Source organism: Vigna unguiculata, chromosome 1 (genome assembly GCF_004118075.2).
Source record: "Vigna unguiculata cultivar IT97K-499-35 chromosome 1, ASM411807v1, whole genome shotgun sequence".
Classification (NCBI taxonomy): Eukaryota; Viridiplantae; Streptophyta; class Magnoliopsida; order Fabales; family Fabaceae; genus Vigna; species Vigna unguiculata.
Genome location: NC_040279.1, coordinates 41427668 through 41455367, shown reverse-complemented (window position 1 = coordinate 41455367; position 27700 = coordinate 41427668). Strand labels below are relative to the sequence as shown.

Here is a 27700-nt window from a genome sequence, read left to right as displayed (position 1 = left end):
TCTAGTTAAAATTTCATTTTAAACAAGCCTTTTATTAAAAACAATTTGTCCAGTTTTCTATTTGTAACCATTATTTTCTTGTACCTCACTTTTTCATATTATAATCATTTCATTTATTCCTTTGTAGTTTATGTTTTTATTATTTTGAAAATTAAAAAGGAAAAGAAATACTTAATTCAGATAATTATTATTGAAAAATGGGATTTTGACTCGTGTTAGAATTTGGCTCTTTAAAAGTCGAAGTTTATTTAAAAATAGATAAAAACTATTATACGAATAAATATTGGATAGAATGTTATTGAGAGCTTGTGTTATTTTTGTGAAAAAATATCGATGTTTTATTTGTGAAAAATTCTCCAACGTTCAAGCTTAAATTCAAAGCGTGACGAGATATTGTTAATTTTGAATTTAAATTAGTAAGTAATTAGACAAGAGATACATTTTGTATTCTTGAAGCAGGGGCCATGGTGGTGACCGTTGTGGGTATTAAAGTATGATGCAAATGCATGAATTTCCTACATGTTTACAAATGCATGAACCCACAACAATATCTAAGGGTATCGCATTTAGTATTACCGGTGTCTCGAATAATCGTAACTGTATCTTCAACTCCGATTTGTGGATAGATTCAACATTTTCCGTTATCAGAATTCGAAAGTGTATTATCGGTGACATTTTTATGGACTATAAACAAAATTGAACCAACCTGATAGAGATCTGGGTCAAGCAAAACACAAATGAACTTCATTGATAGGAACTTAGCTCACTCCGAGATACATCGTATGGAAAGGGACTATTTACAATGAGAAGTTTGGGGGCTAACCAAATTCTAAGAGTTTTCATCCCTTAGCGCCCTTAAAATGGGATCATTTTCCTCATAAATGTCGTCGTCGTCATCATCATCTAAGTCGTCTAAAATTGACTGGTTAATCCTCTTCCGAGATTGTCTCCTGTGCTTTTTAGGTTCCAACCGTGGTTCCGCTTGCTGAACACCCATATCTCCCATTTTCAACCTGCAAAAGATTATAGGGTGCTTGTAAGGAATATCATACCAATAATCCGTGGGAGATCCTTTTTGCATTACTACATGTTACAGGAAAAATACTTATTGGTATTTCCACAAATTTATTGTTTTCCCCACAATCTTCAATAAGGAAATGCAATTTGTTAGCTTCTTTCATGTCTGTATCTATATACATTAACATGTAAAAGTATAAGAATCAGCTTTTAAAAATGAGTAAAACCCTCATAATCACAATAACTGCAAAAAAAAATGTTAATTTTACTAAAGGATAAAAATCCCAGAATTGAACTCTTTGATCAAAGCATCATACTTTCCAATTAACTGATAGCGTTGGTTTGCAATCAACAAAGGCTCATCATACCTTACATCCCCTTCTCTTTTAGTTCCAAATGTCCTAAGTTGGAACTCTTCCCTGATTCTGATTTCATCCAGAAGTTGAAAATAGAATGAATATCTTTCCCAGTCTCCCTTCACAATGCACCCAGGTTCTCCCAGATGCAAGCAATTTTTAAATGAGCATTTCTCAGTCTCCTTTGCACTGAGCATTTTCCTGATCTGAATAAGAAGAAAGATGATAAGATCAATCAAACAGGAAAAGCATTGTTATCCCTGGATTTATTAAAATACAAGTTATGCATCACTGACTTCAGGAAAAGTCTGTGCAAGAGACTGCTTTGTCACTTTCAATAAACTGGGTTGGTTAAATCCAGGAGTATCAGCCAGAAACCCCCCTCCAGATATTGGAAGCAAAGAGACATGGCGAGTAGTATGTTTTCCTCTACCACTTCTCGTGGAAACCTCCCCAACGCGTTGATCCTCAAGCCACTTGCTTCCAGAAATCTGAAAAGTAAAGCGCATCCAGGGGTGACACAAACATCAAAGTCTCGTAGGTAGAGGTAAAAAAAAGAGAATAAAACAAAGAAAACCCACAGGCTCAAACCAATTTTCCCCTTCCGCAGCATCAGAAGGATTGCTTCTAAGGGCATTTATCAAACTAGACTTCCCAACTCCACTAGGCCCCACAATCACTGTCGTTTGATCCCTCAGCTTGAATGCAAGAAGATCAAGTCCATGTCCAGATTCAACGCTGCAAAAAACCGGCTCATACCCCCAGCTGCGCAGCCTGGCCTTCCACGAACTAATGATCTATGAAGAACATAAGCAAAATCAAGCAATTGCTTTAGACCATAATGTAGTAAAAGTTGGATTGCGAGTTTGAAACAACTGAAATCTTGGGCAAAAAATGCTTTCTTCCATCAGGTGGATTCTATTAATGAGGATTCAAAAGCACATTTCCTCCAAAAAAACAATAAATTCTTTCTTCTTCATTTTGTGACTTTAAATTCAAGAATGTGCATTCCAATTCCTGTTAGTGTTTTTTCTCAACTTCTATCCAGACTCAGTCCAAACATTCAGCAAAGCTTTCCATCCACTATACACAAAAGACTATTAGCGTGTTTGGATAGCCAAAAAAGATCAATTTTTCCCCCCAAACAAAATCACATTGAAATTTTGAAAAAAGTGGCTACTATTTGTTGCTTGGGCATTCAACATGGAATTGGAATTGATAATGGGAAATTGAATCCAAACACAGTATATAGTAAATTGATTTTAGCTTGCAAGAAGCTTAATTCATTTTAATTCTTGTGGATTTGGGGGAAATTTATTCAAACACTGCCTACAAGTCATAGTTATGACGGCAGAACAAACAACGACAATGCATAGCGCGTGAACCTCACCTCTTTATCCACAAGCTCGGTCTTGTTGAGTGCCAGCGTGAGAGGAATTCCGGTGGATTCAGCTTCAACAAGAAAGCGTGTGAGGGTAAACGGTTCAGGCCTGGGTTGTTCGAGCGAGAACAGAACGAGAAGGTGGTCGACGTTGGCAACGGGAGGGTCAAGAATCTCAGAAGATCGGTGGAAAACGTTCTCAATCCATCCCCTGCGATCCACCCAATCCACGGAACCGACAAGAACCTTGTCCCCGACCATGACCCTGCGCTTAATCTTCTTTAACAGCGCCCTCACCACGCAGAGAAGCTCCACCCCGCGGAAGCTTCCAGAAGAAGAAGGAGGCTGGTCGCTTTCGGGAACGATGACGCGCATGAAATTCGCCTGCGACGCCGCCACGACGCCGATGGCCTGTGATTCCGTGAGCGGAGGACTGTCTTCCAGGGAGAGGACAGGGGCGAGAGAGGAAAACTCCTTCAACGTTTTTTTCGCCTTCAGAAGGTTGCGGCTCGGAGCGGCTTGCTTGTTAGGGTTCTGCTGCTGCCGGGCGGCAATTGGGAGTGACCGGAAGCGGCGCAGGAGGAGAGGAGCGGCGGAAGCCACCGCGCGGTGCCGGAGCATCGAGAATGATGATGCCAACGACATAGAAATGGAACGGAACAAACGAATCTATCAGTGTAGCTACTGAGTGAGTGTAGAATCGGAAGTGGTTCTGTGTTACAGAGTTTTAGTCACAGTTTTGAGCTCACAGTGTTATCGACTCTGTTCTCGTGGAAACGGAGAGAGAGGAAGGTCATCAGCGTCACCGTTTTGGGCACTCTTTATCGAAACGACGTTTAAAAACCACACTAACAAGACAAAACGACGGTACCTCTTCTGCTATCTTCTAGGCATGTCTATCAACTACGCTTTTTGTCTCTTAAACGACGTCGAGTTTTCTACTGCCAGTATGGCTACCTCTTTTTCTTTATTCTTTCTTGAGAAGGTGATGTAATGAAAAAGTAATATTGATTTAGTGTAAATTACAACCGTGATATTTTGATAAGTTTTTTAATAAAATTTGACGAAATTTATTTTTTAACACAGACTATATTTTATTTTATTTTTATTCAAATCATATCAAATATTTTTTTAAATCGTATCAAATCTTTTTTCATACATTGAAGTTTCGTTATTATCAAAAAAATTTCAACAAAACTTTGTTAAAAAAAATATAAAAATAAATAGTTAGCATGAATTTTAGTGATGTATGTAGGATATAAAATAAAACAAGATACTGATGATAAGGCAAAAAATGTAAAAATGTGAGATAAGTGTTTTTCATTTGGAAGAAAGATATTTTGACGGCCAAAAACTTTTTATATTAAAATTTTTTTACGACCATTTTACATCTTTATGTAATTTTCACTTTTTTTTTCAAATAAGTTTTTTTTAATATTATTCTATCCTTATACAAATGTTAAATAATTGTCCAATATTATCAATTTTTTTACGATATGGGACAGTGATATTTTTATACCTAAAATATTTTTACATTCATTTGACATCATCCTTTGTTAATTTTAAAATTATTTTTGTAGTTACAAAATTTTTACCTTTTTACTAACCATCTCATCCACACATAGGTGTTTGTAAAATATAATCAAATAACTATTTTTCATTTGAGACAATGACATCTTGATATCCAAGCTATTTTTACATTATTCTTACGTCCATTTGACATCACTATTAATTGTATTTAACTTTTTTGTTTTATTTTTGAAATGAAAAAAATTACATTTTTATGACATGCTTACCCTTGCATAAGTGTCAAATGGTGTAAGATAAAATCTTTTTCATTTGGAACAAATATATTTTAACACCTACAAATTTTTTTATATAAAAATATTTTGTGCACCTATTTGACTCATTTGTGTAATATTTACCTTTTTCTTTTTTTTATACAAATAAAAAACATTTTTTTTATTAATATTCTACCCCTAAATAGATGTCAAATGGATGTCCAATGTTATCAATTATTTTTGTGTTAATTTGAGATAACGGTGTTTTGATATCCAAATCATATTTTTACATTCGTTTAACATCACCCTTTATTACTTTTCAATTTATCTCTGCAACTATAAAAATTTAAGTTTTTACTTACCATCTTACCTGCACATAGGTGTTCAATTGTTGTAAAATGATGTTTAATAACAATTTTTCATTTAGGACAGTTACATTTTGACAACAAAATTACTTTTACACTTTTACACCACTATTAACTACATTTCACTTTTTTTTGTCTAATTTTGAAATACAAAAATTTATGTTTTTTGACACGTTTACTCTTTCATAAGTGTCAAATAGTGTGAGATAAATTTTGTTTCCACTTGAAACATATGTTTTGACACCCATAAGTTTTTTACACAAAAAATGTTGTTATTTGACACCTTAAAAAAAATTATACTTTTTTTTAAATAAAAAATATTACTTTTATTATTGTTCTACTTTTTGATAAATATCAAATGGTTATTTAATGTTATCCAATTTTTTTTTTTAATTTTTAAAACAATACAACAATATTTTGATATCCAAAATATTTTTACACTCATATTTATATCATCTTTCTTTACCTTTTAATTACAAAAATTTAACTTTTTTGATGATCATCTTATCCATACATAAATGTTTAATGATTGTAAAATAGTGTCAATAAATTATTTTTTATTTGAGACAAAAATAGTTTTACACCGAAAATATTTTTTTCACTTGTATCAGTAGCCAGGTAAAAAAAAAGTGTATGAACTAAAACAAGTTAAAATAAGTGTTTATAAGAATTGGGGCAATTAAGTTCCAGTTAAAACTAAAACATATAAACTTTATAAATATAATCATTAGTGATTAAAGCTTTACAAAAAGATGATAGGATTTGATGTGAACGCTGCACCTTTTTGCTCTAGCTTTTTGTGAATTTGAAAGAAATAAATATATATTATCTCTTGATTAATTTGCAAAATTATTATTTTAAAAATATTTAACAAGATGACAAATCACAATGTTGCGATCATTTCTCGCAGGTTACATGATTGTTCCATAATAAAGGTGATTTGTGGCGAATCACAGTTCAAAAAAAAAAAATCTTTAGTAGGACAATTAATTAGAAAAATTATTTCAAATGATATTTAATCGTTTTACTATAAAAGTTAAGTAGGTCCATTCTCAATTAAATCTTGACATGTGAACTATTATGCTTTTAATAAGTAAAACAAAATTGTATTCTTAGTTGATGATTAAAAAATAATATTATAGTTTTTATTTTTTATTTTTTTATTTTGATTCTTTATTTTTTTTAATGTGATTTAGTATAAATTATTAATTAAAAAAATAATAATACATTAATTAATAATACATATTAAACCACATCAAAAATAAAAATTATAATATTATTTTTCTTATTGACTAATAATAATAATAATAATAAGTACTCCCATATCAATTTGTCTTTCAAAAGAACCAAAGTGATCTTGCACAAAGTGCTTGATTAATAATCCCAGTTAGCTTTCACAAAACTGCAACACGTGTGGTGTTCTGTTCCGTAGAATCAGTGACAGGCCTAGGTTGCTCTCCAATTACTCAAACCCTAACCTGGGAAACATTGAAATTCGAACATTGTTCCGATTCTTGGAGCCACTGGTTTTGATTTAGTGGCACGTCCCAATAACACACCAAATATCTTTGATTCTTTATTTGTTTTGGTTCTGTTTCTGGTATAACTTATAATCACAGAATATGTTATTTGTCAGAATTGAACATCAAAATGGATTGTCTTAATCATATCAATGGTTTTATGGAAATTTCGAGTATGATTAAATAAGAGGTTCTCATGTGTTGTGTTTCTTTTCACCATAGAAACACCTAACAAATAATTGTGGTGAAACAAAATTTATAGTATTAAGTAAACTCCATTCGTGTATTTTAAATAAAAAGGAGAGAAACAAATTACATTAAAAAAATCATTAACTAATTATTTTAAACTTTTTGATTGAATTAGAAAACAAACAATTAAAAGATAGATTCAGACAGTATTGTCTTTAACACTTTCTTTTTAAAGCATTTTATATTTATTAATTTTAATTTATTGTGATCCACTAAAATTGGCGGGTTTTAATCAATTTAATTTGTAACAGAAAAAAATATTAAAAGAAAAAGTTTAGGTGTGTGTTTCACAGAAAATAATCCTCATAAAGAAATCTCTATTTTGTGTAGTTGAAATGGTAGGGAGTTTCTATTAATACAAACACACCTTAAAAGCATTCTTAGTATTCCTCTAAATATGGAAATTATAAAAATAAAAAGTAATATAAACTAATTAATAGATATATATTTTTTTTGTTTGGTGTAAAAAGATATGAAATTAAGAATTTCCTTTTTCTTTTTAAAATAAGTTTGTGTTTGTGTATAGTTGTAAAGCATCTGCAAGAGATCCAGATTAGTAAAGAATAATTGCAGTTCTTGGAATTCTGAATTCTTAATGTTTAGGTAAGCCATGTTTTAATATACAAAGCTACTCTTATTTTAGTTTTAATGGTGCAATAATTGGAATTAAAAAAAATAAGAGCACGTTTAAGTCTCATTTCTCACTTTCTTTTTGTCTGATTCGATTGCCATTTATTTAACCAAATGAATTAATTAAACATTACCCAAAACATTCGTCCTCCTCCGTCACTGATATTTTGGAACTGGAAGTTCGTGTTAAGATTTTATATTATTAATCCATTCTTCTTTTTCTTCAAAAATAGTTAGAATCTAAATTATTTAAAATGGTTTTTATTTTAACAACTTTACCTATTTAATTAAATATTAAGATAACGTTTATATAAATTACAATATAGTTTAAATCAGACTTTAAAAAGGTAACATTGCATCATAATACTAATCAAACCTGTGTATTTTTATCCTCTAGTAAAAATATATTTTTTCTTATTAACTCATCACTCTACTAGATTTATATCTCTAACAAATCATACAACCTAACTCCTTCTATTTCTCACTTTCTTTATTTCTTTCTTCTTTACAAATAATGCACTGTTATTACTATTTGAATGTTACATAAACTATTACACGAGTTTTTAAATTAGAAAATAAAATTTTAACAACTAAAATTTGACAACTTTCACTTATAATTTAATATGTTATTTTTAAGTGGTCTTCCATATTTTATTTTCTCATTTTTTTATATTTTTAAACTATTTAAAATATGTCACCTTAAATTATAAAAAAAAAATTGTCAAAATTTAATTTTCAATGTATCATTGTCCTTCTAAATCCAATAAAATAACCCTACGTGAGTCAATCATATAAGCATATACTTGTCCATTCAAGTTGCATAAAATGATTCATTTTAATTTAATAAAAGTTTTGTAAATGTTAAAAAAGAACACGACATTGATTAAGAGATTAAAAATAAAACTCCAATAGATACATAAAAAATGTTCTTATAATATTTTTCAATACGCTCGTAAATTTTAACAATTCTTCTAGTAAAAATAAGTAAAGAGCATTAGTTAGAAAAAAATATTTCTACGAAAAACTAACTTGAATGATGAATTACACATTCAAGGATATCTTTCACGTTTGTTAACTATTTAATAATTAAAGAATAATTCTCATAACGTTTTCTTATAAATATGACCCACACAATATTTTAAGATCACGATGACTTTTTTTACTGCATTTCACAACTATTTTGGGAAGTTTCTAAAAAGATAAAGACAACGAATCGTGCATATCACCAACAATGTAACAGGTCAGCAAATCAATTATATTATATACAATTTTATTTTTTTATACTCATAAATAAATAGAAAATGACATTTTGACTACTAAATTTTGACAACTTTATCTTATAACATGAGATGTCATTTTTAAATGATTTTGAAATATTAAAAATAAAAAATAAAGAAATGAAAAAATCACTTAAAAATAAATTTATAAAAAAAATTTGTCAAAATTTAATAATAAAAAATTTATTTTTCTAAATATAATTATTAACAAAAATAAAATCAAAGACATTGACCTAAAGAGTAACAATTTGTCAACAGAACATTTACCACCATTGATTGATCAATTACCGCAACAATATCTTGACCAAAAATGTTACCACACGAGGTTATTGTTCGTTTGGCACTATAAAATAATCTATTTTCCTCTAACTCCGGAACACAACCACAACACAACACAACCTCTTACCAACACAAACAGACTAAGCTTGGTTTGGTTTAATTACGTTGCCATTTTCTGGTCTTGACTTGGTCGCATTATGTGAGTGTCTTTCTCTCCTACAGTTTTGCTCCTAATCCTATAAATATTCTTTGTTTCTTCTTAGCACCTTCTCCATACACTCTATCTGTTTGTTTCTATGTATTCACCTTCACAACTTCTCTTCTTCTGAATCTCGATCTTCTATTTTTGTTAGTTCCTCTCTTTCTTTCTTTTTATTTTGTTCTGTTCTAGTTTTCTGCTTTCATTTCTCTACTACAGATCTACGAACATTTGAATCTCTTCCTTGTTATTGTATTCGAAACCTTGCTACAAACTTTTCAGCTTCCGAGCGCTGCTATTTGTTTATGTTATTTATTTATGTTGTTTATCTGAAATGAAACATGCGTGTATTCATAATTTTTTAGGCTCTGGAGTTTTGTGATGCTTCATTTTATAAATCAAATCGAATTTCCGAATAGATTGTAATATTTCCCCTTCCAGATTGTTACCTGCTGTGTTTATTGTCAAACAATCTGAATTACTTCATTAGCTGCTGGTTAATTCCAGATCTGGTGGTTGTCTGTGCTTCTGGATTTTTCTTTTTTCAGGTATAGGATATTTGATTCCTCTTATTCATTTTAGAAAGTTAACAGGTGCTGGTAAATTTATCATTATTGTATTTTTTTATCGTTAGTTTAAATATTAATTGGTAGGTAATTAATTGTATGCTGAGATTTGTAGAAAACACTGGAAGCTTGTCTTTGTTTGTTGTTTAACTTCGGTTTTTTTTTTTTTTAGATCAAGTGTTATGCTAATATCTGATATGCATTTTTGTCCATTAAATCTGCAGATTTTGAACCTTTTTCTCTCACTTTGATATTTATATCTCAATTTTTTCTTACTCTTATGTGAACTTTTCTTATTATAAATCCTATTTGTTTCCTTCAGACTATATGAACTTGAAGAAAATGGAAGTTTGCGGTGGCTAAGTCTCGGCAACTTCTATGGCCTACTCTGGTATGCCTTTCTAATTTTGTTGATTAGCTTTAATTAGGTTTTGCATTTGACTTCAAAATATGATCATCTTTGCCATATTTGGATAGGTGTCTGGGCAATGTGTGAGGGAGGATACAGCGTAGGCAATTTAATAAACAATTTGCAGAAGACAATTAAGAAGAATCACAGTGGGAGCAGAATAATAACTGTTATGGAATTTGAATCAGACTGGACAAAGCATAGAAAATCATCTGCTCATACTGCTCAAGTGATTAGTTCTGCAACATCGTTCATGCCTTGGTCTCGTAGAATCCCAATTGTTGAAGGATTTTATGAATTTCTTTAGTTACATGCTTCTCAGTAACACATTTGCACACTATTTGGTTGAAAGATCTCTACTAAAAACTTTCTAGATATTTAGTGTATAATTGCTGGTTTAAAAAAAAAATGCCTGATCTTGCTGTTGGAAAGAAGAGATTTATCCAGCCAAATATGTGTTTCACCAATTTGACCAATCAAGATAAATCAACTCTTTCACAAAGTGATAATTGTTTCTTCTCCGAAGCACTGAGTGAAGATTATAGCCCAATTCTACCTGGGCTGCCTGATGATGTGGCCGAGTATTGTCTGGCACTTGTGCCTCGTTCCAATTTCCCTGCTATGGGGGGTGTCTGTAAGAGATGGAGATCGTTTATTCAAAGCAAAGCATTCACCACAGTGCGAAAATTGGCTGGGATGCTTGAGGAATGGCTCTATTTCTTAACAACAGACTGTGAAGAAAAGGAAAGTCATTGGGAGGTTGTGGATTGTCTCGGTCGTAAATGCCGATCTCTCCCACCAATGCCGGGTCCAGGAAAGGCTGGGTTTGGAGTGGTGGTTCTTAATGGAAAGCTTCTTGTTATGGCTGGTTATTCAGCTCTTGAAGGAACTGCCTCTGCCTCAGCAGAGGTTCACCAATATGATTCTTGCCTCAATAGGTATGGTTTCCTTAAGCACTCTACCTAGAAATTGTTTCATGTGATGGACCTATTCTTCCTAACTTGTGAAACATAAATGTTTGTTATGTCATAGGTATATTTGTGTGTGTGTGTTTTAATTTTGTTTTGACTTGCTCCATTCTCTACTATGCTATTGCAGCTGGAGCAGTTTGTCGAACATGAATGTGGCTCGTTATGACTTTGCTTGTGCTGAAGTGAATGGTCTGGTTTATGCTGTTGGAGGGTATGGGGAGAATGGAGACAGTTTGTCCAGTGCTGAGGTGTATGATCCAGATACTGACGAATGGACACTGATAGAGAGTCTTCGCCGTCCGAGATGGGGTTGTTTTGCTTGTGGATTTGAGGGTAAGCTCTATGTGATGGGTGGAAGGTCAAGCTTCACCATTGGAAACTCCAAGTTTGTTGATATATACAACCCTGAGAGACACACCTGGTGTGAGATTAAGAATGGCTGTGTTATGGTCACAGCTCATGCAGTAGTGGGAAAAAAGTTGTTCTGCATAGAGTGGAAGAACCAGCGGAAGCTGGCTATATTCAGTCCAGAGGACAATTCATGGGAAATGGTACCGGTTCCTTTGACAGGGAGCACTAGTGTTGGCTTTCGGTTTGGGATGCTGGATGGCAAGTTGCTGCTCTTCCCTCTGCTCGCAGAACATGCTCATCAAACATTGTTGTATGATCCGAATGCAGCTCTGGGGTCAGAGTGGCGAACTTGTGACATAAGACCATCTGGTTTGTGCTTGTACTGTGTAACAATCAAGGCATGAAACCATAGCAGCATTTTACTAAGATTGATTCGGATGTCACATGGTGCAAAACAATCTTTGCACAACACATGACCTCGTACATGTAATAACTTCTCTTATTGAGGTGAGTGTCCCTCACATTTTATGTAGTTTTTTTCTTGTCTGTGGCTGTTAGATACTTGGCTCTGGCATTTTCATGAATGCCCTTTGTGTGTATGATGGAGTGTGAGGGATTAATTCCCTTGGTCTTGTGATGATGAATGAACTTTTGTTAGCAGTATTTAAAACTGTGGTGGGTGAGCTACTCTCTTTTGGACTTTTTAGTTTGATAAAAGTGACAGCTTTAGAATTTTTTATCCAATACTAAGAGGTTGGTGCACTTGGTTGGTTGGTTTTCAAACTTTATGACTGAGACGGAAATAAGTTGAGCATATTGGGTGAAATATCAGACATGACAGCGACAGCCCAATGAATTTCAACCATACAATTCACTTCACATGAATTGTTCAATTGATTGAGACAAATTTATAAATATTTACTGTCCATATAAAAACGTGTTACATCAATCAATAAGAAATCATTTTTGGTAATTTTCTTAGAAGTTAGTAAATTTTATATAATGATTTTTGTGATGGCAAAATGAACAATATAAACTGGCTTTACACCGACTTATACCTTAATGAAAAAATTGAAAATGTATAAACACCAAATTATATAAATATGAAATTCCTTAGTTTTTATCTAATAAAATGAATCCATAAAGGAGTAAAGTAGAAATAAAAATTATGCAGGTGCAAATTATATTTTTTTTCGTGATGTTTCTTTATTCTTATCCAAGAGGAAATAATAATGTAAAGAACATTTTCATCCAAATCTGACCTAACAACCCTTGACTATTTTGTGGCTTATGCTCCCAGTCATATAAAATAAAAAGGTTAAAAGCAATGATATATATATATATATATATATATATATATATATATATATATATATATATATTTCTCCTCCCCTCTATATATAAATAAATAGAAATAACTAATTGCACTCTCTTCCTCCATCTCATCCTACGGTTGGCACCCATAACTATAGTGTCTTTGTTAAAATATCCTTGTTTACTTATAAAGTATCTCATTTTAGTCATTAAAAATTTATTCAAAGTCAACTTTATTTGGTCTATTATGTCGGGTTCCGTCAAACCTATTCACTAAATTATGTTATAATATTATATTATAAGACAGCACATTTTAGTATAGCTTAACCTCATCTTATAAAGTAAAATTCTTCACTTATATTTTGATTTTATGTTCAATCAATTTAGAATCTTTATTATTTTTAGTATGTCAAGAATATCGGATGTGAGAATCAGCAAGAATTTAATAGTAGATGATATAATAAATTTAAGTCTTGATTATGAATATTTTCGATATCATATTAAAAATTGAATTTCTAACTTATTGTTTCAAGACTTAAGGCACTAGACAAAATTCATATTATTAAATGAGTTTAGTAGGATTGAGTTATGCTAAATTGTACTACTTAAATAAAATTATTTGAATATCTCTTGAATTACACGTTTCCCGTAAGTCACTTATATATTTATCTATAAATTAGATAATCTATAATAGTTTTTTTAAATCGTATTTTAGATTAGACAATTTAAAATATTTTCGAAATATTTCTTCAAATTGTATTCCGTAATTGAAATTATGTAATTTGAAATAGTTTTAGATTACTTTGAAACGTTGGTTGCAATCTCTAAAATATAGTTTTTAACTGCTTATTGAGATGTTATTTCATAAATACTTTGATATTTTTCATATTACAGAGGATGGTAGAAGAAAGTACGAGATATAAAAGGAAGATAAATTGTCTGGACTAACCAAATTCGGCCCAAACGTGATTGCTCCGGTCTGATGTGATGTTGGGCCAACTTATTCTTTAACCTAGATATCCATACTCTTACTAAATTTTCTTTTACATATCGCATGTTCCGTATTTTTAATTTAATTTAAATTTTAAAATATACGTAAATTAAAAAGCATCGATCCTACTTGTTAGACTTTTTTTAACTCCATATGTTTTTTCTTAACTTCTAGTATATTTTTGAATTAATTTATTTTAAAATTTTGAATTAATTTAGTCATTTATTTTTCAAAATATATAAATTTAGTCATTTTAATTAAATTTTATTAAATTTATTTAACATTTCAAACACTTTTCATAATAATATTTAATTTAACATTAAAGCAAAAATGTGTCAAATAATATAAATAACTTAAATACAATCTTGAAATACATACAAAACATCAAATAAATCTACTTTGATTAAAATGATTAAATTCACATATTTTGAGGATAAAGGTGTAAATTGGTCTAAAATTTCAAAATAGATTAATTTTAAATTCACTGAAAGTTAAGGGACTAAAAACATATTTAATTATATATATATATATATATATATTCATAAATATTATTTTATTTGTCAATACACTATCACTATCAGTGGTAGAAGAAAAAGAAAAAAAACCTTTCGTCGAACACCTTCTGTGCACTGCATCACGCACTCGACCGCGCTTTTTTCTTTGAACTTGGGAGGGACAAATCAACACCAATCTCATCTTCCATTTTGCTCTTTCCACAATCTATCGTCGCTCTCACAACAACACCATGTTTGGCTCCGCGCAACCTTCTTCATCTCCCTTTGGCACCCCTTCTTCAACCCCTGCATTCGGAACCCCTTCTTCTACCCCAGCCTTCGGAACCCCTTCTTCCACCCCCGCCTTCGGAACCCCTTCTTTCGCTACCCCTTCTTCTACTCCAGCATTCGGAACCCCGTCTTCGACACCGGCGTTTGGCGCTTCTTCTACCCCTGCCTTCGGTTCCTCCCTTCTGTCCACGCCTTTTTCTTCTCAACCACAACAGCAGCAGCAACAACAACAACTAACTCCACTGTTTCAACAACAACCAACTTCTTCTCCTTTCGGCTTTCAAAGTTCCCTCGCAGCGCCGCAACCCTCGCCTTTCCCAAATGCGCAATTAACCACTCAGATGGCTAACGTGGCACCTGTTCCTTTCTCTCTCGCCGATCGCGATGTTCAAGTATCTTTTTCTCTTTTTCCTTCCAGAATCCAGTTTTCGAATTTTCGCTATTGCATTTTTTTCGTTGATTAATTTTGTGTTTGCATGTTGTGCCACAAGACAATCGTTGATGCTTACAAGGAAGATCCTGGAAACCCCAAGTACGCTTTCAAGGTATCGTCCTCACTGTCAAATTAAAATAAATAAATACAAAATATATCCTTTGTCAAGTTATTATTCTGTTTAGTGTTTGCCCCGTTTGTGCAATGAGCATAGTTAATGTATACTTGGGTTTGTATTTCATGCTATGTGCATCTTTTTTTCTTCCTAATTTTGAAATTAGGGTTCAAGTCCAAGTCTGCGTTATCAGTAGTATTTTCTGATACCATGTGGTGAATTCTAGAATTGCACTTGTTGGTCTTCATTTTTTTTCTCACATTGGTGTGTTTGTGTTGTTCAGCATTTGTTGTTCAGTGTAACGGAACCACAGTTTAGAGTGAAGCCTGCTGGTGTATCAGACGTAAGTTTTTTTTTTCTAGTAAACATTGTAGTTGGGAGTTTCTTTTACCATTTTCTAGCACTGGCTAATTGTGGGAATAGTTTATGGTTGGTAGATCATGTGGGCGGAGGCAATGGGGAAGCTTGAAGGTATGGACAGTGCAGATAGAGAACGTCTGTGGCCACAGCTTGTCCAGGGTTTTAAGGATCTTTCGCAACGCCTTAAGGTAAGAAGCTTTATTAAGCTATGATTGAATTGAATTGATAGAAAGGAATAGAATAAAGGAGAGTGGAATGACATGACATTAGTTGCAATTGTTTTAATTGTTTAAACTTGGAAGCTATACCAAGTTCCTATTCATTCCATCTAATGCCAGGTTTTAATCCTTCCAAATTTGGGGTGTGGGATGAAACTTGTTTCCTGGTCTCCTTACCCTGTTTTTACACTTCCCAAACAATTAAATGATAACTTTCTTCCATCCCACCACATAATATTGAAACACTAATGACAAATTTATTTCATTTTATGTACTTAGGTCCATTTTGCATGCCATTGGATATCCAAACAAAACATAAACTTCTAATGATTGTATATTGTAGAAATGATTAGATTTTGATAGGTTAACTGCTAGAATAGTATCAGTAACTTAAATATATGATCTTTCTATTAAATGAAGGTTTATCTGGAACTTTTTGACCAGTTTCTGTAATTCAGTGTTTAGATATCTCGTGTAAATGATCATCAATTTCAAAATTTAGTGCACATGATTAGCATTGATGATACCTGACAAGTGAACATCGTTTTATATACAAAAGTTGTTTATAAGATTAGCTGGGGACCAAGATTTTGACAAAGAATAAGTGTTTCTTAATCAAATGTGTCAAACATTTTTTGTAGACATTATTAAGTTATGCTTTGAGTATTGAATTTTTGGATGTATCCACCAGTCAATATTTGATGTGAGGAAGGGAGAATAGTTCAATATTTGTTATAAAAGTTGTTGAATTACGTGGATTGGATATAATCTTAGCCTTGAGAATACATTTTTTCTGACATTGTCATGTAGATACAAGATGAAGTCATTGTTTCTGATGCAGAGAGATTGCGTATAACCCAAAGCAATGTTAAAATGGTACTGCTCTCCCCTTTGCTTGGACTCGGAGCAGTGATAATGTGTGATACTGGTTTTTCTATCATGCATTGTTGTTGATTTTTCTTTCCATTTGTTTGATGCTTTTGCAGCTCCAAAGACATTTTCAGGCTGATACTCTTCCTTGGATTCAAAGACTAAAACAAAAGGAACAAATTCTCCAGCAACGTCTTTTAAGAGTAGGGACAACTGCTATGTGTTTGTGAATGAAACTGCTTTCCCGATTGTAGTATGAATTGGTTCGCCCTGCACGGAATTAGCTACTGTAATAAGCAGTTATATAAAGTTTTTACATATCTTATTTTTTCTACTGTTCCCCTCCAATTATATGCCCCGACTCTACATCTATATTCTGCAAGTCAAATTGATGAATTAGCTTCTCTTGAGCTTTAGATTTTTATTTGTTGCTCCTTAAGTATATCTGCCTATGTTGTGTTTGAAGGTAATGAGAGTAGTGGAGGCATTGGAGGGAAAAGGCTGCCGCATACCTTTGACGAAAGGGGAAGCTGAACTTGCTGAGAAATTAGCCACAGTAACTAGACAGGTAAAATTTTTATCCAAGACCATTTTCTGCCCTTTTGCTTTGGTTCTGGAGATAGAACTTATATGATGGAAATATGTTCTGTATCTCACAGCTGAAAGGATCTGGAGCGGAACTGTCTAGAAGGGTACAAAATCTACTAACTGTATCTCGTGTTAAAGCTAATAGCAATGGATTTGGTGGCTCCGTTTACCTTCCAGGCTCAACCAAAATTCATGATCAAAGTCTTGCTGACCTACAGGAGGTGAGATGAAAACAATTTGAGAGAGATTTATTATTTAACATCTTGATTCTTGATTTTCCTTTTTTGTTTTTTTAAAAAGTATTATTTTTTGTATGAGATAGTGCTCATGATACATTCAAAGAATTCAATATAACATGCCCTATTTTGTGCGAACAGGTTTTACAACAGCAAATGGAGGCCATTGCAAGACTTGGTGGTGTTCTGAAACGAGATATACGGGATATGGAGATTATGATCACTGATGACACAGGAAGAATTGAAAATGAGAATTTGATTTGAATTTTATCTAGAAAACCTAGACCATTCTTGCGCTGTATCACATTTTATTATATATTTTTTTCTAACGAATCATGATTTGGTAACTAGTGGGAACTAATGTAACGAGAGTTCATTAAAATATAATGTACTACTTCCGCTGCTCTGGTGGAACTTCCCATCGGCAGAGAAAACTTATGCAAGTGGAAGTGGATTGGGCCTTTTCTTCCTGCGCTCCCATCATTTTTTGGTACACTCATAATTTTTGTAATGGTTATTTTATTTTCATAAAAGTGATTTTCAGATTACTTGCTTGAAAGCTTTCTGTAACAAACTTTCGGAAATTAATGAAACATAATTTCGAAATGAGATTTCTGAAATAAGATTTTTAATATTTTTCTATTAGTGTAAAAGTACAGTTAGTGATGATTTACATCGAAACTTTTACCTGCGGTGATGACAAGAAATCCACAAATATGAAAATGGTGGGTACTTTTGAGTTGGTCCAGATTATAAAATATTATTTAATTATACTATTTATCATGCTTAATCAAACTATATCCTTAAAACTCTCAGTTTTTAGTTAACGTGTGACACTAATCATTCTTAATTTAGAATTTTCGAAAAAACTACAATTTTTTTCTAATATCTATAATTTTCTAAACAAAATAATGCACCATCATTTCAATTCTGTTGAAAGTGTTCAACTATTCATCATTAAAAGTATTCACGCCGTCAATGTGTAGCTGCTATATGCAATCTATATATATTTAGTATAATATTGGCAGCGTAATTCAGATTCGAAGGCATCATATTCATAAAATTTGGACAAAGCTATCGGCATTAGCACGATCCCCCATCATAAGTAGCATTTTGAATTTCATGTAGTGATGCTACTATGGGGATTAATGGCAAAAACTCCACTTAGTTTCAACAACAAAGAAAAAATAATTAACAATATGGTGGAACAAATTTGTGTCAAGGGCTCCGATGAAATCGTAAGTACAAACTCTCATGTCGTAGATCTGCAATTTGCGAATAAAACTGCAGTAGACCCATAGAATGGACGCCCCTGCAATCCATCAAATTTCAAAATTGTTAATGTTGACGACAATTACCAATGAAAGGAGGTGTCATTTCTATATACGGCTTAGAAACTGTTCTTAATATTTTGATGTACGCCAGAAAATTCCTCATTACGCATATTTATTCCTCATCATTAGCTTCTGACAGATATCATATTTGGGCACACGAAAAAGAATAATAACTTACTATTGAGTAAACAAAGCTTAGAAGAAGATTATTGAAACACCCATCATAAAGCAACCCACAGCTACCCACGGGCTTAACCGTTCACCTGTGTTAGCAACCACGTGTACAATCAAGATAATATCAGTGATTAAATTCCACATCTCATGAAATATATGATTCTAAAGGGGCCATACACCTAGACAGAAAGTGTTACATGTAGACAACACAAGGAGTAAAAATTCCACAGTAGGTCATAATGAGCAACTGATTTGAATATGTTTTTGTTCTCACTTACTTTGTTGCATATTTTCTATTCCACAACATACCAAACGTGCTGGTACCGGACTAAATGTGAAGCAACAAATTGAAGAACTATATGGCCAAGCTAGAAATCTAGTAGCCCATGCCACAAACAGCTTTGGAATGACACTGTAATATAGCATCTTAAAACTCACAAAGAATCGAGGACCTATAACTATTGAGAATGAGTGTTCCATCACAACCAAAAGAAGATTTATGAAAATTACAAGTAGCATCAAAATGATGAATTTTGAAATAATATTTGAGAATAATTTTTCATAATAACTAAAGGAACGATAAAAATGACAGACATATAAAGCATACTAACAAAAAAGGTTGAGATTGTAAAAGGCATGATCACGATGTAGTACATAAGTAAATTGAGGATAGAACCGTAACCCAAATTTTTTCTATTTGCATTACTCATCCTTTACCCCAAGTTTTCCGCTGCCAGTGGGCAAGTCATCAACACAAGTATGTTCTTTGGTCCAATTAATTCAATATGTTAAACTTGAAAAATCTGGTGCCGTTAAGGTATTAATCACATGGGGGAAAAGAAAAAAACCATCATAGAAGATATCAAACGAAAATTTCTAGGGTTCTATTCTTCTTTTCCAATGCTTAAATAATAATAATAATAATAATAAAAAAGGTATTTAAAAGTGCATTCAAAAGCATATGTAAACAATAACAATGTAGTAGCAAATCAAAGAAGGGATATCTACCTATTCTCGCCGCCTTCCAGAAGAAACCACGAAACCTGTCAGGAAAAGCATATATGTCTTGTCAGCAAGTTCTAAATATCTGATATAGAGGATGAAAAAAACTATTGCAAGTTGCACGTCTAATGGAACAAGGGTAAAAACGTTATGAAACATTGAATTTTGAACATGTAAAATTCAGATGTACAAATTACCAAACACTTGAGAATAAAAAGGAAGGGAGAGGGAAAAGAATGCATGTTAACAAAAATTTTCCATCCCGGATGTTCAAAATTACTTTTGGAGGAACTTTAAAACGTTCATAAAAATTAGCAAGGGCGAGGATTTTTCGTGGGTGAAATGAAAATCCCCCGTTTTCTTTTAATCATTTCATAAACTCCCAAACAAGAGGAAGGTTCGAGGTAAACTTTTATTTCCTTTCCCTTCCCTTCATCTCCCTTTATTGTCTTCAATCCAAACATGCACAACAACATGGCATATGATGGTATTGCTCACCAGAAACAACAGTACACCAAAACCAATATTGAAAATAAGACCTACTCTGCCCCACAGCTATGCTACTCGAATGAAGCATTGTCAACATACGCTTAAATTGTATATGCATTACAGCTCATATTTACTCATGGCAAGAGATGAAAACATACATACCCAGTTTTCTGATCTAGGATTGCCGGAAACTGCATCTTGAAATAAGTGCAGGCACATATCCCCAGAAGTATCACAGTTAGAAATGAGTGGAAATTGAAAAGCGCGGACTGAAACATAACACAACGCAATGAGCAAACATTCCACGGATTAAATCACAACGATTCAAAACTTTCAGTTTCCTCACCATCTCAACGTATTCTTACAATTTACCAATCTTCACCGTCCTCCCTCCCTACAGAAGATTCCATTAACAATCACATTAGGCCTCTAATCCAAAACAATATGCAATAGTGCAAGTAACTGAACAGTGTCTAAATCAAGTTCAATCACGAAACTTAATTAAAAAGCAAACCCTAAAAATAAGAACAATAACGAAACGAGTAGATCCTTAATAGCTAAAGGATTGAGAGTTTAAGAATTTAGGATACAATAGGTCAAAGCTGAATCAAACATGGATCTACGTAAAATGAGTTATAGATGGAAAAAACGATGAAGCAGCGTAAACAGTGAAAAAACAGTGATTTGAATTAAAAGCAGAGAAAGAAAAAAACGAATCAATCAATTACCCGAGTCGAAGTTGTGAGTTCCGGTGGCAGAAGAAATGTGAGCGTTAGAATTTCCGGTGACAAAATCGTTGTTCTTCGCCGGAAGAATACCCTTATGGTTCTGTTAGTCTTTAGTCCTTTTCTTTACTTCGTGGCTTCCCTTAATTTTTCTCAGAGGTTATTTTCATTTTGTGAAAGAATAAAGTTTTATAAAAAAAATTAAAATAAATACAATAATCTTTCTATCTTCTAATTATATTTTTAATATCTTCTTTTTTTTTAAGGACATGTAATGTTTGAACTTGGGTTATTTAGAATTTGAGAGAATACTGTCCAAACCACAAAATCGTAATTTATGTTTATTCATCTTATAATCATTTTATATTGAGTATATATTAAATGAATATTACATTTATAAAATTTATATTAATATGACTCTTTTAAACATATTTGTCCATCATATTTTAATTTTGTAAAGTTAAATGTTAGTAAATATGTATTTTAACCGCATAAACAAGGTCAAAATAAAATATTAATTCATCGTTTTATTTATATTTTTTAAAACTTGGTCTCAATATTTTAAAAACTTCATTTTAGTCTATATTTTTTTAAGCCCCCACTGGTTATTTTTCTTTTGCTTTATATAAATACTAATTCAATCTATCAAAACAATTTTAATGAAATAAAGAAAAATAAATAAAATACGAGCCATAATTCATTCCTTTATTTTATGGCTTATTTCTTCCTTTTATTTTCTTGAAAAGTAGCCTATTGTAATAAAATCATTCTAAAAGAATAAAGTGGAATTGAAAAAAAAATTAATTTTGAGTTATTTTCTTTATTTCGTACTTCATATCTTTTATTTTTTTCAAGGGTTTATTTTCACTTCGTAAAGGTAAAAGCATGTTGACTAAATTTTATAAAACATTATTAAATAACCATAATAAATCAATATAAATAACAAGTATATGTTAATTAAATTATTTTCTTTATGTCAGGTGTTTAAACCTATATTTTGATACTTTTAGAAATGTCATCAAACCACAAAATAAAGAGAGGTTAGTGATGAAAAAGAAAGAAAGAAAATATAGATAATATTTGACTTAATGCATTAAACTACTTTAACTCCTCATTAATTGAGTGATTATTATTAGATAGCATTATTAGACATCTGAAAAAAAAATTAAAATGCTGGCTATGGGGTTCGAACCCATGCGCAGTTGACTGCAGAAGATCTTAAGTCTTCCCCCTTAACCTCTCGGGCAAACCAGCTTGTTTATTGAAGTTACTAATTGAAGCTATTAGACTATTTATTATTATTTAGTCCTTCATCAATTAAACAAATCAATTAATAAATAGGTTTCAATGATAGTTAAATTTCTTTATTTTATAACATATACATTATATTTAAACAGAACGCGGATTATTTATTATTTTATTTGTTTAATTTATTACTTCTCTCATTAATTATATTTTCTATATATAACTAGTTTTATATGAACTTATGTTTGTTTGAGTTTTTATTAAAAGAAAAAATAGAAACCGAGAAAAGGCATGATAAATATTTTAAAGTTTATAATTAAGTTTTGAATAAAATTGATCTAAAAAATTATTTATCAATTTAAAAATTTATCATGTTTATAAAAATATAAATAGTAGAATTTGTAAAAATATAAAGAATGAAACATATGTAAAATTATAAAGTAGACTATCTAAAAATATAAAAGATATGAAAAAATATACAATAAAATTATAAAGTAGACTCTCTAAAAATATAAAAGATATGAAAAAATATGTAGTGTAGACCCACTAAAAATATAAATCAGTATATGAATAGGTTGGTATAATTTGTATGTTAAACAATAAGTGCATTGACAAATTCATAATATGTATTGTTAGAGTCTTATAATTTGTGAAATAACTTTGTAGATAAACAATTTTCTATATAATAGTATAAACAATTAGTATTATTAATAAATATGTATTTTTTAAAATAATATTATCTTAAGGAATAAAAGTAAAATACATTTTACTAAATTTTATTTCATTAAATAATCACGTAAATAAAAATCGCTAAAGAAATCAAAAATAAAAAAATAGTATATGAACACATTTGTCTAATGTGTATTGTAAGACTCGTTTAATCAAATAGTAGATAGAGTTGTAATGTGTATTAATAGACACATCTAAAATGTGTATGAACAAACTCATACTCATCTAACGTATATTCGTATATTGCTAAAGTCATTCAATCAGTGTATGCACAAATTTATCTAGTGTGTGTTATAAGACTAGTTTAATCAATATATGAGAATATTGGTTTAATGTGCATTTTTAGACTCGTGAAATTACTCATATAATATTTTTTGCTATACTCATTTAATCGATATATATGAAAAAAATTGTCTAATATGTATTGCTAGACCTGTCTAATATTTTTGTTATACTCATCTAATCAATGTATGAATATACTCGGCTAATGTGTATTGCAATATTTATCTAATAAGTTAATAAAGAGACTTATATAATATATATTAATAAACTCATCTAATTTGTGTGTAGAAAAACTTGTCTAATATATATTATTAAAATCGTTATAATGAATATATGAATAATTAATATAATGTATCTTGCTAAATTATTGTATGTCAAAAGAATGTTTAAGTGGAATGTTTGGCAGACGCTCTGGTACTATTAGTAGCCACTTAAAGATATCTAAATATCGTTTTCCATTTATTAGCAATATAAATATATTTGCATTAAAAATATTAATAGAATATCATAACAAAAAATTGGTTAAAATTTCCTAAGCTTAAAGCATCTGTACTAACAATATCACATTCATTAAAGAAACATTAATCATAGCATTTAACATATTTTATCTAATAGCAATGGTGATTTTTATGTTTATATATAGTGTTTGGACGAAGTTGGATTTTCTGTTGAGTTTTTTTTTATTGTTTATCTATTGTGTCTTCATAATACACTGATTATCACTAATTTTTAAATTTTAAAATATATTAAAAAAATATTTAAAATACCAACATAATATATATTTAATGCTCAGCAAAAGACAACACCAAAAAAATCAATAAATAATTTGGACTCTGAACGAACTCATGTATATGTCACAACTTTCTTGAACCGATAAGTCTTCTTTTAACACTTGAATCTAAACAAGGCTTCTGGTGTATAAGTTTTTTAAAATAAATTAATGACTATAACTATTTTTTATAAAATTAATTTCATCTGAAATTATTTTTGTGAATTTTTAATACAAGCATGTTGTTTATATCCATATCCTGAGGCATGGATTCCGGTGTGTGCATATGCTTATTGAAAAGACATTCAAATGCCATCTAACGTTAGATAAAGAAAGTTATATGGATCTAGATGAGATCATAAGTTTAAAAAGTTAATACTTTAAGATGATAATCGAAATCCTGTATTATAGACAATAACAGTTGTTAAAAGCTACACACTAAAATTTAACTCTCGAAAAAATACTAGTAGTAAAAGTTAACCTCATCATAAAATTCTCACATAATAACTTTATTTAGTTTATTACTATAAGATATCTTAATTTATATGAGATGAAATAATTATGTTTGCTAATAAGTTTCATGTTTAATGTTATACAATCATTCCGAGTACTTTTATTATATATTCAAAAATTGCTACAATATCATACTTGGTATGCACACATAACATACATGTATATTATAAAACCGCATATATGTGTTCAACCATACATTTTAAAATGCTCAGATTACCACTTATCACAAAATATGCATCATAAAATAAGATCCACACTATGTTTATTAATTACATAAATATATAATTCTCATTTATACAAAATTTCATCATTAAGAGTGTCACTTAAGTGAACATTGTCTAGAGAAAGAGGTTTGTTTTATCGGTCTCTGTTGTTCAAATAAAAAAAGCTTCAAAACAACCTCAAGATGAATGAAAAGTCAAAAGTCAAAAGACATAAGAACAAATTTACTCAATAGACTTAGGCAAAAATAGAGATTTTGTTTTATTTTTTATGTTTTAAAAAATTGAAATTATAAAATAAAAAATAAAACAAATTTATAATATATAAATAAACATGAATTTTATATTACTAAATTTATTTTAAATAATTAAATTAGACTTAAATTTACTATCATATCAAATAATGAGAAAAATAAAAGCATTTTATTGACTTCATCATAACCACAAACTTTTTATTCTTTTAAAAATTTAAAAAATATAATATCCAAAGTTAACCAAACTTATTTTTAAATATGTTTAAAAAATAATCAGTGACGATTTTTCAAACAAAATTTTGAAAATATCACGATAAAAAATTAAGTATATTTTTAATTTTTGGAATTTAATGTCAAATTAAAAAACATTAGATTAAAATGTTTTTAAAAAAAGTATAATTAGATTAAAATGATCTATATCCATTATTTTTAAGATCGAAGAACACAAATATATTAAAATTTTAAATATTAACAAATTTCAATTGTGTATGAAATTTCATCTACTAAAGACATACTTATACCAAAGATAAAATTACAAATATTTTTAAAATATTAAATACATAAAATACATTAAAATTTAAAAATAATATTATATATATATATATATATATATATATATATATATATATATATATATATATATATATATATATATGAAAAAAAATTGGGAAACATGACCCGGTTAATACACTAAGATTCGCCCCCGATTGTAGTTGTAATATTTCTTAATATGTTATTCTCATATTACAACGTGATCATTTGAAATAAAAAGAATCATTAAAAGTGTTGCATTTTACATCAATTCCAAGTTAAACTCTTTTTATATTTTAGATTTTAATACTTAAAATATTATAAACATTTACACATTCTCATATTAAAATTTAATGGTTTAACTTTTAATGGTATAGGATAAATCACTAATTTTATAAATTAAGTTTCAATTATAATAAAATAATTTAATATGTAAATATAATAATTATTGTAATTTATCTGATTAAAAATATTAACTGATCAATTAAAATTTTAAATAAATTTTAAAAGTAAACAAATTAAAAAATTGAAAACAAATTAAAAAAAAAATTATGGACCAGTATAATTTAACATGTTAATCCATGAGTTCTTATTAGTGATCTATTTTTGTTTGACAAGTCAATGTGATCCAACCTATTTTTGACGGGTCAAATTAAAACATGTTAGACTAATCCATTTTGTCATCTCTATATTAGAGATCACATGCCAATTATAAAAACAAAATTCATTTAATTAATAACTTATAAAATTATTAAAAATATATCTTAGTCAATATAACTTATGAGAATTTTTTATTTTTACATTCCGTATTTTTCTGTGTGAAAAATAATTCTTTATATTAATTAAAATAGTTAAATTATAGTATATAAACAAGGGAAAATATCATTATAATATAAGGTAATTTTGTAATATTAAATTAAATTTAAATTTCCTATAACCATTGAACCTAGTAATTATTTATGTTCAAATTATAGGTATGTGATGAGTCGATTATTGGGTAGGAGAAATGATGATTTGAAAGTTTTACCTCTCAAAGTTCATGAATGTAAAGACAAACGCACCATCCGTACGGATTCGTGTGATATTTGTGGTTAAAATCACTGCAATGTGGTATGGTCTGTGCCCACATTTGGAATATATAGACACTAATTTCTGCTCACTTTGCTCTTTCATGCTCCTACGTGGGAAATTTGCTGCCATTAAAAAGATCCACTTCACTGTTTCAGACATAAGAAAGAGAGAAAAAAAAAACGAATGAGGGCGTAAAATTATAAAATCAAACAAATGACGATTTTTTTATACTGTTTAATATAATAAAAAAAATATTGGGGTAAAAATTATTGTTCTTCTCCATTTATTTTCTGTTCGATCAAACGATCTTTATTTTATTTATTTTGTTTGTTTTATCTTTGTTTATTTTCTTTATTTTTTTTTACCACACGAAAATGGAGTTTCTTTAATATCCTCGCAGATGAGTTTGAAACGTGCGACGGTATTGAAGATTAAACCTTAATTTGTGAAACAGTAAATAGAAAATTTACAGAAGATGTGAGTATTATTGGTTAGTTTGGTAAATTAATAAAATTTTGAACCTAAGACATCTGGGACTATAACAAGGACAAAAAAATAAAAAATAAAAAACAGAACAAGTGAAAAATGAAAATGATGAAGAAAACATATAACCCAAAAATATAAAAATATATATTCGATTGAAAAAAAATATTACATTATCCGATAATGTACTGTTATTTTTAAAGACATTATTTTAATAGTATATATTTTTTGATATTTTAAATAATAGATTATCATGTATAAAAACATAATTATTGTTAATGATATTACATAGGCGCTATCGTACTTGTGTGTATGATTTTTTAAATATGCGTGATATTATATTAGTAATAATAATATTGTAATGTTATTAAGTTAATGTTTTAATATTGTAATGTTATTAAGCTAATGTTTAAATTAAAATTATATATATTAAAAATAAAGTGAAATATATGATAACAAATAAAAGAATAACTATTAATAAATAAAGACGAAGAGAAAAAGCAAAAACATTCGATTTTATATATTTGGTTTAATTAGTCGAATGATATCCACTTTTGTTCAGATGTATCAGTTCGATACCCGTTTTTAAAAAGATGTCAATCGAGTCCCAACTTTTG

General features: G+C 30.0%; 4 protein-coding genes and 1 non-coding gene across 6 annotated transcripts; 2 read left to right on the top strand and 3 right to left on the bottom strand.

The window, feature by feature from the left end:
• Positions 1–722: 722 nt before the first annotated feature.
• On the bottom strand, positions 723–3689 carry LOC114162472 (small ribosomal subunit biogenesis GTPase RsgA 1, mitochondrial). Its single transcript, XM_028046385.1, has 5 exons — positions 2764–3689; positions 1955–2170; positions 1670–1864; positions 1386–1579; positions 723–1013 (listed from the first exon to the last, which is right to left on the bottom strand). Exons 1-5 carry the CDS (start codon positions 3397–3399, stop codon positions 830–832), a joined length of 1425 nt encoding a protein of 474 aa, XP_027902186.1. The 5' UTR covers positions 3400–3689; the 3' UTR covers positions 723–829.
• Positions 3690–8969: 5280 nt separating this feature from the next.
• On the top strand, positions 8970–12050 carry LOC114191658 (F-box/kelch-repeat protein At1g67480-like). 2 transcript variants are annotated; one of them, XM_028080974.1, is made up of 4 exons: positions 8970–9054; positions 9943–10011; positions 10098–10967; positions 11128–11755. In XM_028080974.1, exons 3-4 carry the CDS (start codon positions 10438–10440, stop codon positions 11753–11755), a joined length of 1158 nt encoding a protein of 385 aa, XP_027936775.1. In that variant the 5' UTR covers positions 8970–9054; positions 9943–10011; positions 10098–10437. The 2 variants fall into 2 exon arrangements, with proteins under 2 accessions (XP_027936775.1, XP_027936782.1); XM_028080981.1 differs by lacking the exons at positions 8970–9054; positions 9943–10011 and having other exon boundaries at positions 10438–10967; positions 11128–12050.
• Positions 12051–14232: 2182 nt separating this feature from the next.
• LOC114175020 (nuclear pore complex protein NUP54) lies at positions 14233–17727 on the top strand. The gene is made up of 9 exons (XM_028059780.1): positions 14233–14833; positions 14933–14986; positions 15273–15332; positions 15427–15537; positions 16378–16443; positions 16554–16640; positions 16904–17005; positions 17097–17246; positions 17403–17727. The coding sequence occupies exons 1-9, from the start codon at positions 14402–14404 to the stop codon at positions 17523–17525; spliced, it is 1185 nt and encodes a 394-aa protein (XP_027915581.1). The 5' UTR covers positions 14233–14401; the 3' UTR covers positions 17526–17727.
• A 543-nt stretch (positions 17728–18270) lies between these two features.
• LOC114177308 (protein kish-like) lies at positions 18271–21161 on the bottom strand. The gene is made up of 6 exons (XM_028062596.1): positions 20989–21161; positions 20607–20654; positions 20423–20529; positions 19778–19812; positions 18774–18858; positions 18271–18573 (listed from the first exon to the last, which is right to left on the bottom strand). The coding sequence occupies exons 2-5, from the start codon at positions 20607–20609 to the stop codon at positions 18791–18793; spliced, it is 213 nt and encodes a 70-aa protein (XP_027918397.1). The 5' UTR covers positions 20610–20654; positions 20989–21161; the 3' UTR covers positions 18271–18573; positions 18774–18790.
• A 995-nt stretch (positions 21162–22156) lies between these two features.
• TRNAL-UAA lies at positions 22157–22239 on the bottom strand. Its single transcript has one exon. It is a non-coding gene; the product is annotated as a tRNA-Leu (tRNA).
• Positions 22240–27700: the final 5461 nt, after the last annotated feature.